This window comes from Erpetoichthys calabaricus, chromosome 5 (assembly GCF_900747795.2).
Source record: "Erpetoichthys calabaricus chromosome 5, fErpCal1.3, whole genome shotgun sequence".
In the NCBI taxonomy this organism is placed as follows: domain Eukaryota; kingdom Metazoa; phylum Chordata; class Cladistia; order Polypteriformes; family Polypteridae; genus Erpetoichthys; species Erpetoichthys calabaricus.
The window spans coordinates 20,030,181-20,045,010 of record NC_041398.2 but is presented as its reverse complement, the minus strand read 5'-3'; the positions used below and the strand labels follow the sequence as shown (position 1 = coordinate 20,045,010).

General features: G+C 44.8%; 2 protein-coding genes across 2 annotated transcripts in view; both read left to right on the top strand.

Annotated features, from left to right (window-relative positions):
• LOC114641660 (gastrula zinc finger protein XlCGF26.1-like) overlaps window positions 1–14,830 on the top strand; it is a 180,039-nt gene that overhangs the window by 110,443 nt on the left and 54,766 nt on the right. The gene's annotated exons all lie outside the window — the stretch shown is intronic.
• LOC114641671 (zinc finger protein 420-like) overlaps window positions 1–14,830 on the top strand; it is a 66,357-nt gene that overhangs the window by 43,898 nt on the left and 7,629 nt on the right. The window contains exon 4 of the mRNA XM_028790691.2: window positions 7,697–8,109. Within this exon, the coding sequence (XP_028646524.1) occupies window positions 7,697–8,109 (413 nt within the window). The remainder of the gene's footprint in view (window positions 1–7,696; window positions 8,110–14,830) is intronic.

Here is a 14,830-nt window from a genome sequence, read left to right as displayed (position 1 = left end):
ACTGCCAGAGCCTACAAAATGACCTCCAGCAGGCAGGCAGAACACTGGTGTGAATGTCTCTGACCAAACAATCAGAAACAGACTTCATGAGGGTGGTCTGAGGGCCCAATGTCCTCTAGTGGGCACTGTGGAGCTTGATTGGCATTTGCCATGGAATATCAGAATTGGCAGGTCCACCACTGGTGGGCACCCGGTGCTTTTCACAGATGAGAGCAGGTTCACCCTGACCACATGTGACAGACGTGAAAGGGTCTGGAGAAGTCGTGGAGAACGTTATGCTGCCTGTGACATCATTCATCATCTCTGGGGAGGCATATCCATGGAGGGACACACAGACCTCAACAGGCTAGACAACGGCACCTTGACTGCCATTAGATATTGGAATGAAATCCTTGGACCCCTTGTCAGACCCTATGCTGGTGCAGTGGCTCCTGGGTTCCTCCTGGTGCACCACAATGCCCGGCCTCGTGTGTTTGTGAGAGGAGGAAGGAATTGATCCCATTGACTGCCTCTCCCCGCTCACTCACCTGCCGTCAATCCAATAGAACTTCTCTGGGTGGGACATTATGTTTTGGTTCATCTGAAGCCTCAGACTGTCCAGGAGCTCATTGATGTCCAGATCTGGGAGGAGATCCCCCAGGACACCATCCGTCGTCTCATTTGGACGTTGTCAGGCAGGCATACAAGCACATGGGGGGCATACAAACTACGGAGTACGATATGGAGTTGCTGCAATATGATTTCTTTAAAATGGACGAGTTTACCACATCATCATTTTTTCCCTTTGATTTTTGGGGTGTCTTTGACTTCAGCCCTCTGTCAGTTGATCAGGCAATCCCAAGAACTGAATAAAAGGAGCCGCCTCACTCGGCAATGAGAAGGACTGGGACTGGGACTGGGGTGAAGAAAGCGCTTCCCCACATATAAATAAAGGTGTGCTGTGCAGAAAAACTTGTGTCTTGTCTGTCAGGATGGGGCAGCTGTACGCACCCTGGTGGTCCACAACACATACATAAGCAAGAAATAAAAAACGCATTCAGTGACACATTATTTTTGCCGATAGTTTGTGTTCTTTTTAATTATTTTCACATTTCACAGTACTTTTATGTATTTACATATTCATCTATTTGTTAAAATTTGCCTGAAATATTCCTCCATAAGTTAGAAGCATATGGCGTTCTGAGGCACAATCCTTAGGAAGCTTCCTGGCGGAGCCCTCAGAGGTCGTTAGGTTTATGTTTATTTTTAATTGTCATTCCATTTAAACACATATAGTATACTTTTAAGTTTAAAGTTTTCAGTGTCACCTGATTGTTTTAATGTTGTAATGCAGTAGATATGTTGTGTCTGACGTCTCTTCATTTGGTGCCGTTGCTGTTGACAGAATGGCCATTAGGTCACTTGTGATGCTCGGTCTCATTGCTGGCCTTTCATTTCTGTTCACCTTGGTCTTGTAAAATTCACTAAAGGAGTAATGACACTCAGTCCGGACTTGTCAGTGAAGTCAAACTGTGCCAGAACTTGGGGAGTGGCACATAATGAGCACAGGGCAATGGGCAATGCCACATACAGCCTCTAGTGTGTATGTAAAATGGCCATGAGTCGGATTGTTCAGATGGCTCTATGGGCACCGGAAAAAAAGGGCATCAGAATTTGTTGTGTTCACTCCAGAAAGTGGCACTAAACATGGCCATGACCTGCTTTCTGTTCTGTCTTCTAAACCAGGGGTCTCCAACTCCAATCCTGGAGGACCACCGTGAGTGCAGGTTTTCATTTTAACCCTTTTTTGTTTGTGCTGCTAATTAACTCCTTTTCCATTCATTTTAATTGACTCCTCTTATAAGATTTGTTCCCCTGAATTTCTTTTCATCGTTTCTCTGAATTGCTTCATTTCTTTCCTTAAATGGCACCCAAACAGAAATGAAATGTGAAGCGTGGGAGCCAAGAGAAGACCAACCAAGTCAGGGCCTCAAACTCCAACCAGTTACTTAATTAGGCGTTGAGTCCTGTCATTCATTAAACCCGTTCTTTAATTCTGTGGCTTGTTGCTGCTCTCATTGTGCAATAGCAGACATTTCTGAAACTGTTCATTTTCTCTTTTCTAAGAGCACTGTTCAAATGTGTTGGGTACCTGAGCAGAACATTCCTGAGACGAGACCTTCGTCTTTCTTTATTTTCAGATATTGTATGATGGACACCAGCTGTTTTGACACATTTTGTATCTCATTATTGTTTGGCTGCTAATTAAGGAAAAAGAAACAATGAAGGGGTATATAGATAGATAGAAAAGGCACTTAATGAGATAGAAAGATAGATAGAAAAGGCACTATATGAGATAGATAGAAAGATAGATAGAAAAGGCACTATATGAGATAGAAAGATAGATAGAAAAGGCACTATGAGATAGATAGATAGATAGATAGATAGATAGATAGATAGATAGATAGATAGATAGATAGATAGATAGATAGATAGATAGATAAGGCACTTAGATATAAAAAGGCGCTATATGAGATAGATAGATAGAAAAGGCACTTAATTAGATAGATAGATAGATAGATAGATAGATAGATAGATAGATAGATAGATAGATAGATACTTTATTAATCCCAAGAGGGAATTCCCATACTCCAGCAGCAGCATATTGATACAAAAAACAATATTAAATTAAAGATTGATAACAATGCAGGTATAACAGACAGACAATAACTTTGTATAATGTTAACATTTACCCCCCCCCCCCCCCCTCCGGGTGGAATTGAAGAGTCGCATAGTGTGGTGGAGGAACGATCTCCTCAGTCTGTCAGTGGAGCAGGACGGTGACAGCAGTCTGTCGCTGAAGCTGCTCCTCTGTCTGGAGATGATCCTGTTCAGTGGATGCAGTGGATTCTCCATGATTGATAGGAGCCTGCTCAGCGCCCATTGCTCTGCTACGGACGTCAAACTGTCCAGCTCCATGCCAACAATAGAGCCTGCCTTCCTCACCAGTTTGTCCAGGCATGAGGCGTCCTTCTTCTTTATGCTGCCTCTTACACCACCTCGTAGAAGAGGGCGCTCGCCACAACCGTCTGATAGAACATCTGCAGCATCTTATTGCAGATGTTGAAGGACGCCAGCCTTCTAAGGAAGTATAGTCGGCTCTGTCCTCTCTTACACAGATCATCAGTATTGGCAGTCCAGTCTAATTTATCATCCAGCTGCACTCCCAGGTATTTATAGGTCTGCACCATCTGCACACAGTCACCTCTGATGATCACGGGGTCCATGAGGGGCCTGATCCTCCTAAAATCCACCATCAGCTCCTTGGTTTTGCTGGTGTTCAGGTGTAGGTGGTTTGAGTCGCACCATTTAACAAAGTCATTGATTAGGTCCCTATACTCCTCCTCCTGCCCACTCCTGATGCAGCCCACGATAGCAGTGTCATCAGTGAACTTTTGCACGTGGCAGGACTCCGAGTTGTATTGGAAGTCCGATGTATATAGGCTGAACAGGACCGGAGAAAGTACAGTCCCCTGTGGTGCTCCTGTGTTGCTGACCACAATGTCAGACGTGCAGTGCCCAAGACGCACATACTGAGATCTGTCTGTAAGATAGTCCACGATCCATGCCACCAGGTACGAATCTACTCCCATCTCTGTCAGCTTGTCCCTAAGAAGCAGAGGTTGGATGGTGTTGAAGACTCTAGAGAAGTCCAGAAACATAATTCTTACAGCACCACTGCCTCTGTCCAAGTGAGAGAGGGATCAGTGTATCATGTAGATGATGGCATCCTCCGCTCCCACCTTCTCCTGGTATGTGAACTGCAGAGGGTCAAGGGCGTGTTGAACCTGTGGCCTCAGGTGGTGAAGCAGCAGCCGCTCCATGGTCTTCATCACATGTGACGTCAGAGCGACAGGCCTGAAGTCATTTAGCTCACTAGGACGTGATACCTTTGGGACTGGGGTGATACAAGATGTTTTCCAAAGCCTCGGGACTCTCCCCTGTTCCAGACTCAGGTTGAAGATGCGCTGTAGAGGACCCACCAGCTCCGATGCACAGACCTTCAGAAGTCATGGCGATACGCCATCTGGACCCGCTGCTTTGCTGGCACGGAGTCTCCTCAGCTCTCTGCTCACCTGGGCTGCTGTAATTGTGGGTGGGGGGAGACTCTCTCCTATGCTGGTATCAGCAGAAGGATGGGTGGAGGGTGCAATGCTCCGAGGTCAGAGGGGGTCTGAGTCTTCAAGAGCAAGTCAATTTAAAGGAATCGAAAAGGAGTTAATTAGGAGCATAAACATGTCACTAATTAAGAAAAAGGATTAGAATGAAAACCTACAACTACGGTGGTCCTCCGAGACCAGACTTGGTGACCCCTGCTCTAAATGAATGAGAACAACAACGTTTTCCATCTGTCATAATGTGATGGGGTTTCCTTTAAGGTGAACTGGCATTTCCTAAATTGGCTCTAATGTGTGATTGGTGTGTATTTGTCTTGCAATGGACTGGCGCCCTGCCCAGGGTTTGTTCCTGCCTTATGCCCCGTCTGCTCCAGCAGACCCCCCGTGACCCTGTTCAGGACTAAGTAAGTTAGAAAATGATTGACTCCAACCTTTTTATTATTCCTGTATTCTGTTCAGAGTAATTTGAATAGTTTAGAGTGGCAGCATGGTGGCACAGTAATTGGCTGTACTGCCAAAGATGTGCATGTCTGGTGGACTGGTGATTCGAATTTGCCATATTTGTGATGGAGCGTATGAGCGCTATCATGCACCAGTGTCTCGTTCAGTGTTAGTTCCTACATTGTGCCCAGACAGGCAGACTGACAGACAGAGACCCCACGTTCAAACCAATCAATCATCCATTATCCTCCTGTTGCCAGTATGCAGGGCACACGCCAGCAGGGCTTCACTGGATTGTGCACACCTAAATGTACACATCCAGAGTCTGAAGAGGTCATTCGGGTCACCGCACACTTCCCACAACCAAAACCTGTGAGTTCCTGACCAGAAAGAAAGCATCCACCCCGCAACACTGACAGAGTTTTCATTTTAAAACTTTAAATTAATCCCTGAGGGGAAGTTGCCTTTTTACATGAAGTTTTGGGGGTCAGAGCACAGGGTCAGCAACGAAGCAATTTTCAGATTAAGGGTCTTGCTGAAGATCCCAACAGAGCAGGATCCCTTCTGACAGTAACAAGTGCAGATCATTAGCCTCAGAGCCACCACTCCACACAGAAATATTATGGTGACCTTAATCTTCAACCTAACCATTCGCCATCATTAAACCCACCTCGTCCAATTAAGTAATAATTGATTTTTTTTTAAGCACGTAGCGCAGATAGAAGTGAATGATTTAACTCATTGTTATCATCACCATCATCATTCTCAGTCATGGATGGCAGCATAGGGTGTAAGGCTGGAACAAGCGCGGGGCAGAATGCCAGGCGTTTGCGGGTCTTAATTATTGAGTTGTATTCTTTAATTCGATAGAAATAAGCTTTAACAATAGAATAAAATCAACACTTTAATTCATAATCCTCCCTCCGTCCAGTAGATGGCACTGTTGATGCGGTTGCTATCACTTTTCCTAACGTTCCCTCGAGTCGCTCGTTGATGACTCGTTTTGTTTTTCTCTTTGTTTAATTCCGCAGGCGGTCTGCCGTATGAGATGTGTGCGAGTACATCAGAGACAAAAGAGAACAAAAGAAGGGAAGGAAAGAAGAACGCAAGGAGAGAAACAGCGGTGAAGCGAAGGAGTATATCGGTAAGAGCTAGAGCATCGAGCTGGGGAGGTAAGACCGGCTGGGAGAGAAGCAGACAGGAAAGCGGAGCAGGGCAGGAATGTCAAGGGGAGACGGAAAAGCAAACGCGGCGTTGTGGCGGTGAATGCGGAGAGAGGGATTTAAAACGGAGGATCAAAGGAAGGACTGGAAATGAGAGAGATAGAGGGAGGATGAGGGTGAGGGAGGGGGGCGCGGCGCGAGTCCATCAGTTTTAGGAATGGGCGGCACTTCGCTCGTTCGACCCATCCCGTGATTGACATTCCGTCCAGATGTATCCAGCTAGCAAAACACATTCGGGGCTCACCTTGGCAGCTTTCTCCGAGGCGGATCTACACAGTCAGTCCAGATTTGGCTGTACGTCTCAGGATGAACCAGTTTAGAATGACCCGAGCCATTCCGTGCAGAAGTGGCTGCCGATCACTCGTCGAAGTCTGCCGACATTGCGCCAGAATCTACCCGCTAATTGCGTAGCACTTTAACCTGAACCTCTTAGCGTAGAGTGTGCGATTCTGACTCGGGTCAGTCGCGGCACCCAAAGACACAGCAATCACCACCCTACATGCCAGAATCCCCCCGATTTCTTCTGGTGATTTGTTTTTCCCTCATTCATGATTAATTCGATCAAATCCCTACTTACACACGGATTTATTTCAATTAATTTGTTCTAGCGCTGCTGCCTCGCAGTTAGGAGACCTGTCTGGGTTCGCTTCCCGGGTCCTCCCTGTGTGGAGTTTGCATGTTCTCCCTGTGTCTGCGTTGGTTTCCTCCCACAATCCAAAAACATGCAGGTTAGGTGGATAGGGGATTCCAAATTGTCCCTTAGTGAATTTCCCCTTGGGATTAATAAAGTATCTATCTATCTATCTATCTATCTATCTATCTATCTATCTATCTATCTATCTATCTATCTATCTATCTATCATCCCCTAGAATGGGAAAGGGAGATGGATAACCTGGGTGTCGATCTACACAACAGAAGAATAGGGGAGAGAAGAGGAGCGTCAGGAAGAGGGCTTTAGGTGGTGCCACAGATAGAAGAACCAGCACACACTCCCCAACAAAGGGGGGATCAGCAGCCATTATGTTAGGTTGGATTGTTTATATTTTTATTGATTGTCAAACAACACTCAGTGTTTAGTTTCAAAATGCTTTTCTGTTAGTTTCCGTGTTTGATGTGTAGCATATTAGTACATCACAGGTCTGTTTGGAATGGTGGTCTTTGTTTGGGTATAATCCTCATTTGGATCTTTTTCTGTGGCAGTTGGACCCACCTTGATTAAGCCAGTGCTACCAGTAAAGTGCACTTCAAAAATGAAACCAGCATAGAAGATTCACAGCATTTGAAATCTCTCATTTAAAAAAAAAAAGTAATTATCTCCGCATTTCTTTTTCCTCTTCATTAATCTCTACTGGCCTATTAAAATCATCAATTTAGGTTTATCTACAAGCCTTAAGTTTTATCCCGTTGGCCATGCTCTCTCTGTCAGGGGTGGGGGTCGACTTGTTTTTAAATCCTATTTTTTTGTAAAAAGTGATCGATTTGTATAAATGATTACAATAAAATTAATATTAAAAAAATAATAATAATAATAATGTTTTTCGTGTGTGTCCTGCGGTGGGTTGGCGCCCTGCCCGGGATTGGTTCCCTGCCTTGTGCCTTGTGTTGGCTGGGATTGGCTCCAGCAGGCCCCCGTGACCCTGTGTTCGGATTCAGCGGGTTGGAAAATGGATGGATGGATGTTTGCAAAAACTGGAAGTTTACCCTGAAATGTGCTCAAGTCATGTTCAATGACTTTGTGAATCGAGTCATTTTTATTGCTTTTATGTTGACAGATAAAAACAGAGCCTCCTTCCGAGGGCCGTCCATGTGAGAAGGGAATCCTAGAAGAGTAGAGCAGACACTTGGCTGTGGAGAGAGAGAAGAGTTTAACACAGAGCAATGGCCTCAGCTGAAAATAACGACATGAGAGAAAGACTGGCACACATTAAGCAAGAGGACTGTGAGTGGGGCGCACCCGACAATTTGTGCTTGAAGCTGGAGGATTCTGAAGGAACGGTTTCCACGTTCAAAGAGGAGTTGTCCAAGGAGAAGACTGTCGAAATTAAAGTGGAGGATTCAGAAGGTGTGCCAGTTAGTGCTGAGCTGCAAAATCATGAAACGAAGAATCTTTTCAAGCAAGAAGAATTTCATTCCGATTTACCGCACTGGGCCACTGACACGGGACAACTGGCTACCCGGCACCATTTTCTGAAGCTGAAATCGGAGTTTTGTGAGTTTGAGGAGAGAAGCACTGAAGGAAGCAGGAGGGAAGCAGAAGAGCAACAGTCATCTAGGAGGGTGGGAAGAAGTAAGTGATGTGATCCATATTACTAACCGAGAATAAACGCATATGGACGCAGGTACATGGCATGCCCATGGACGCAGGAGACATAGTGCGCAGGCGCCGACAGCTTAACTAATGGAAATACGAAATAAAGCAACGAGCACAGACAATACGGAACCCTAACCGTCCACACTACACAGCATAGTCAAACCCGACATAGTACGGAAGGTGCGTGCGCCTACAACGCGCATCTAACACACCGCAGGCAGACCCCCGAGATGGTACAGAAGCCCCAGAGATACGGACTCCACAGCATATGTGAATCACGTTACAGTAATACAATAATATGAGTACTCACAAACAAAACAAACACAACAGGCTTCGGTGTCCCGCCCCACAATCAAACCGGAGAGAGTACAGCGTCCCCAAATGTCCACAAAACACAGCATAGTCAAACCCGAGATAGTACGGAGGGCGCATGCACCTACAACGACTACCACATGAAACACACACACACAGCACCGGAGGTATAATATTAGCTCGACTAACGTAAATAAGCGCCTACAACGCGTCACGGCTCAAAAACAGAGGAGCTCAACTAACGTAAAAAAAGAAATGAGGCAACGCACCCATAGGTAACGACACAGCCACACAAAAAAGAGGATTCAGCCCCCCCCACCCCAGAGTGAAACGGGACAAAGTACGGAGTCCACAAAGGTCCACCATACACAGCAGAATAGTACGGAAGGCGTGAGTTAGTATGAAAGCCAAAGGCGCCTACAACGCGTAATAAGAATAAACGAACGCTCCGTTTTAAACGTACGTCATCCTCACACGTCCAAACTGTAATAAGAATAAATGAACGCTCCGTATTGAACGTACGTCATCCTCACACGTCCAAACTATACAGCATAAGTGAATCGCATTACAGTGATGCATTATTAACACTTCAACCACAGAAACCGCTCCGTATTAACAGTAAGTGCAATTATTCATATTACTAACGGTAAACAACGGAGAACTAATGGAGTCACGATCACGGCTCCAAAACTATACAGCTCCACTAACGGAGCTACAAACATGAGCCCGCATGGACAAAAACAATAGACGTCAGCGCCTACAACGTGCGTCTGAAACCGCGGAAGCAAAACTAAACAGCTCGACTAACGGAGCTACAAACATATCTCATACATTCTTCAATGTATGTCGGGTTACCCAACACTGGGGGTAGGCGAGTGAAGCGAGCAGGGGGCGGAGCCCCCTTGTTAAATGCTGATGGCGACGTTTAAAAGTCCTCTCCGTGGTTTTGTTGCCACTGTTCCTTTCAGGGTAGGGTACACGCTTGATTTCATCTGAACAACAACCAGCTGCTCAGTTTGCTGCCTTTCCCTGTGTAAAGCTCTGTGTGTTTTTTTGAAGTATTGGAGTGCAGGCCAATTTGTTTCTTGAAATGAAAGGCGCACACCTTGTTGGATAATTGATGTTTTCCGTATTGTGCCGCCGTCGTTAAGAGAAAAGTGCGGACAGAAATGCAAAGTTGTCACTTCTGACCTGTAAAACAAAATAGTCCCATCCAACAAACAGAACAAATTCAATAAATTACTGAAAACGTTCATGCAGTGAAGGATACTGGGGCATTGGCGAGCACCAAGCACGAACACACAGAGTGTCCCGGGTTCAAATAATGGAAGAGTTTATTATAACTACCCCCACAAGTAACAAAAGAGAACTACAAACACAGGTCTTCCTCTCCACACAATACTTTCCTTCTCTCAAGTGTTGCTTCACTACCTCCCAGCTCCGACTCGCCTGGATAAGGGAGTGCGGCCCCTTTAATTACAGACCCGGGAGTACTTCTGGTGCCAGGTCGATTGCCCCATGGAAGCACTTCTGGGTCACACGGAAGTCCATTATACTCCCTGCGGCACCCAGTGATCGCAGAAGGGCTGCCCTACTGGACTACATTTCCCAGCATGCCTTGCTGGCTTCCCACTGGGCACAGATATCCGGGGCTGCTGCCATCTTGTGTGCTGGGGAAGAAAATAACCCCCAGCGACATCTTTCCTTTTCAGTGGGCTGTTCATCCATCTCTTCCAGTTCCTTCCTTCTGAGTCTGCTGTTCCCTTTCTCTCTCCCTGGCTGGGATGCCCATCTGCCTGTTAGGGGCCTCCCGTCCGGATAAAGAACCATCTCCTCTTCTGGGCGGGATGCCCGTCCGGATAAAGAACCATCTCCTCTTCTGGGCGGGATGCCCGTCCGGCCCCTGTGGCATCTACAATGCATAGTAATTATAGGCAAGGGCTCATGAAATGCACACAGTCCAAAGCTGCCAAAAATGAAAGAAATGGTAGAAAGAAAAAGGTGGAATAACTGGTCTAATGGCTGTGTAGCAGCCAAAACCTCTCGCTCTCCCCAAGTGGTGAAGCTCTGCCCAAAATCTAGGAGACTTACATTCTGACCTTTTTTAAGCCAGTAAGACCACCTACAGCATGGGGGAAAAAAAATTAACCTTTTAGCGCCCCCTATCTTCAACACTCCCCCCTCCCCACTTACTAATGGCACTGAGCCCTTTAAGTATTTCCTATCCAGTCGCTTAAAGGCAATGGGCTCCTACCATTCAGATAGAGGGGGAAGAACACCTCCTTATCCTCACTTTATTCCTACATATACAACATCTTACATAACATCTCACACATCCTCGGGTATTTTATCTAAACTCTTAAACAACAACAAGGCAAAATACATGAACAAATGGAGTAAAACTATTACCATCCCCATACTGCAATTGCTTTCCCCCTTTCCCGTTTCGTTCCTCCTGACTGTTGCAAAATCAACTGCTTGCCAGCTTTTAGCAGCATAAAGGGAGTGAAAACTGCCCGTCAACTGACCACTAACGTGGCTAGTCCACTAAAGAAGAGGACTCCGCTAAGCCGGTAAGTGAAGGCATTATCTAAAATCAAAAAATGTGATATTTGCCAGAATGATGTGCTAACATTAAGTGTCTCATTGGGATTAATTTCACTTTGCGAATCTTTCACCACTGCACCTGTCAACTCTCTACTGTACTTTATTTGGCTAAACAACGGCTGCTGCTGGTTCTTCCAGCTCCCCGCAACAACAAAAGACCCGGTGACGGTTCTACTGCCGTCCCAGAGTGATTTAACTCCAAATTTATAAGCTTCTAGAATTTTCTGTTGCTCTCGCCTTAAGCAAGTTTCATTTGGATTGTGTGATCCACCTTTTGGGTTATCCCATCCACAATGTCACATCCTGACACACAGACAGACCATTACTTTCAAAGTGTAAACTGCAATTCTCTGTATTTCGTACAGTTTTTAGTATTTTGTAAGAGTGTAGAATGCAAAAACTAAAATTGTTAAGTTGAACTTTGGTAGGGCAAATTTTGAGCATCCATCCATCCATCCAGTATCCAACTTATTATCCACCATACGCCGAGGAAGCACGGTGAGATTGTTCCATTTTTATTCAGGAGATTCAAACACAACAATTTTTTTTTTTTTTTTGATCAGTCATCCGTATTCTGGACAGTGATTTACCCGGACTCCATTTCACATTCATTGACATTTCAGTATTCATCCATTGTTATTATTTGTGTTTTGTGTTTGTTATAAATTGCAGGGGCAAGGGAGGTTTTGTTATTGTGTATGTGGTGGTTTCACTTTGCTGCTTTGGTGGAAGGATATACATATATAGATATATTCTACATTGAGGATTTGTATTATTGTTTTTGTCATTGTGTTTTATTTAATATATTTATACACTTATTTTACATATCTGCTTTTGTTTTGCTTGTGTTTAATCATCGTTTGAGGGGAAAATATTATCTGTCAGAGGTACGGCTTGGTATAAGTAGGTTCAACTCAGTAATGTATCCAGGTCCTGGTAGTGTGTCTGCCGGCTGGGTAAGGGGTCGGCCGTTACAATCTTTCCTCATAACTCATCCCCTGTAGCCCTGAATCAGCCTAGTCGCTCTCCTCTGGACCTTTTCTAGTGCTGCTATGTCCTTTTTGGAGACCCAAACTGCCCTCAGGACTCCAGATGAGGCCTCACCAGTGTGTTATAAAGCTTGAGCAGAACCTCCTGTGACTTGTACTCCACACATCAAGGCGCTATATAACCTGACCTTCTGTTAGCCTTCTTAATGGCTTCCCAACACTGTCTGACAGTCAATAGCTTAGAGTCCAGTACGACTCCTAAATCTTTCTCATAAGGTGGACTCTCAATTTTCAGACCTCCCATTATGTATTCAAACCTTACATTTTTCCTTCCTGTGTGTAATACTTTACATTTATTGACATTAAATTTCATCTGCCCAACCCTGTCTGCTGTCCAAGTCCTTTTGTGATGATATAACAGATTCCAAATTATATGCTATTCCGCCTATCTTGGTATCATCTGCAAACTGAACCAGCTAGTTATTTAAATTCCTATCCAAATCACTTGTATATCCAGCCCCAGCACTGCCCCCTGCTGGACACCACTCTCACATCATCATCCTCTGCTCCACCTATCTTGGTATCATCTGCAAACTTAACCAGCTTGTTACTTCTATTCCTATCTAAATCATTTATAAATATAAAAAAATAGCAGCAGCTCCAGCACTGCCCCCTGCTGGTCACCACTCTTATCATCAGCCAATTCTGATTTGGTTCCTCACACCGTCATCACCCTCTACTTCCTGTGTCTGAGCCAATTCTGCACCCACCACACCCTGAACTGCCACTTCTTTTAGTTTGATGCCCCAATTCTCCTGTGGCACCTTCGCTAGCTTGTTATTTATATTCCTATCTAAGTTATTTCTATATTTTAAAAATAGCAGCAGCCCCAACACTGCCCCCTACTGGACACCACTCTTACCTTCACTATATTCTGACTCCTCACACCGTCATCACTCTCTACTTCCTGTGTCTCAGCCAATCCTGCACCCACCACACCCTGAACTGTCACTTCTTTTAGTTTCAGGTCCAGCCTCTCATGTGGCACCTCATCATATTCTTACTGAAAGTTAAGATAAATAATATGTTATGCATCACTCTAATCATATCCTGTTGTTGCTTCCTCATTATTTTGTTTTTATTTAATAAACGCTTGATTGTTACAAAATCAATTCCAATCACCGCAATGTGACTGCAGCACCGAAGATACAGATGTCGTCTCACAGCTGCAGGGCCCCAGTTTTAGTTTTAAGCCCGGCCACTATCGTTGTGGAGTTGGCTCTTTCTTTCTGCATCTCTCTAGGTATGCTAGGTATGACAAATGATAATTAAAAAAAGAGCTCGGGGCTTCTGTCTTGAATGGCCTGCAGGCACCTTGGAAATGTCCAAAAGTATGAGGGATTGTTTTCAGGGAAGGATTTTATTCACAGCAGACAAGGTGCCCCTCGTCACCACTGCTATTTGCAATCTCCATTGAGCCACTAGCTGTTTCCTTTCAAAATGCATCAGAGAGAGAAGGACTTGAACAGAAAATATCACAATATGCAGATGATACGGTACTGTGTATATCAGACCCACACAATTCCATGCCTACAGCCCTAAAAGCACTACCAGAATTTCAAAAGATATCTGGACTTAAAATGAATTTGAACAAAAGTGTGCTCTTTCCAGTGAATTCTCTAGCAAACAATATTAGATTGGAGACCTTCCCTTTTATCATCGCAGATCAGGTTAAATACCTAGGGGTCAACATCACAGGTAAATATAAAGCTCTTTTTTTCAACAAAGTTTTGCTGTTTGCATGGATAGAAATAAACAAGATGTGCATAGATGCTTACTTTAGCAGGAAAAATTAACATTGTTAAGATGAATATCCTCCCTAAGCTTCTGTTCCTATTTCATAACATCCCCATATACATTAACACATTTTTTTATAAAATTAGATTCAATCATAACCTCATTTATTTGGAATTCGAAAACTCCACACATTCAAAAGGCGACCTTACAATGCCCTAAATCAGAAGGCGGCACGGCACTCCCTAATTTTCAATTTTATTATTGGGCGGAAAACATCATCTTCTTCTTTCGGCTGCTTCCGTTAGGGGTCACCACAGCGGATCATCTTCTTCCATATCTTTCTGTCCTTGTCATCTTGTTCTGTTACTCCCATTACCTGCATGTCCTCTCTAACCACATCCATAAACCTTCTCTTAGGCCTTCCTCTGTTCCTCTTACCTGGCAGCTCTATCCTTAGCATCCTTCTCCCAGTATACCCAGCATCTCTCCTCTGCACATGTCCAAACCAACACAATCTTGCCTCTCTGACTTTGTCTCCCAACTTGAGCTGACCCTCTAATGTCCTCATTTCTAATCCTGTCCATCCTCGTCACCCCCAATGCAAATCTTAACATCTTTAACTCTGCCACCTCCAGCTCTGTCTCCTGCTTTCTGGTCAGTGCCACCGTCTCCAACCCATATAACATAGCTGGTCTCACTGCCGTCCTGTAGACCTTCCCTTTCACTCTTGCTGATACCCGTCTGTCACAAATCACTCCTGACACTCTTCTTCACCCATTCCACCCTGCCTGCACTCTCTTCTTCACTTCTCTTCCACAATCCCCATTACTCTGTACTGTTGATCCCAAGTATTTAAACTCATCCACCTTCATCAACTCTACTCCTTGCATCCTCACCATTCCACTGACCTCCCTCTCATTTACACCCATGTATTCTGTCTTGGTGGTCCTATTGACCTTCATTCCTCTCCTCTCTAGATCATATCTTCACCT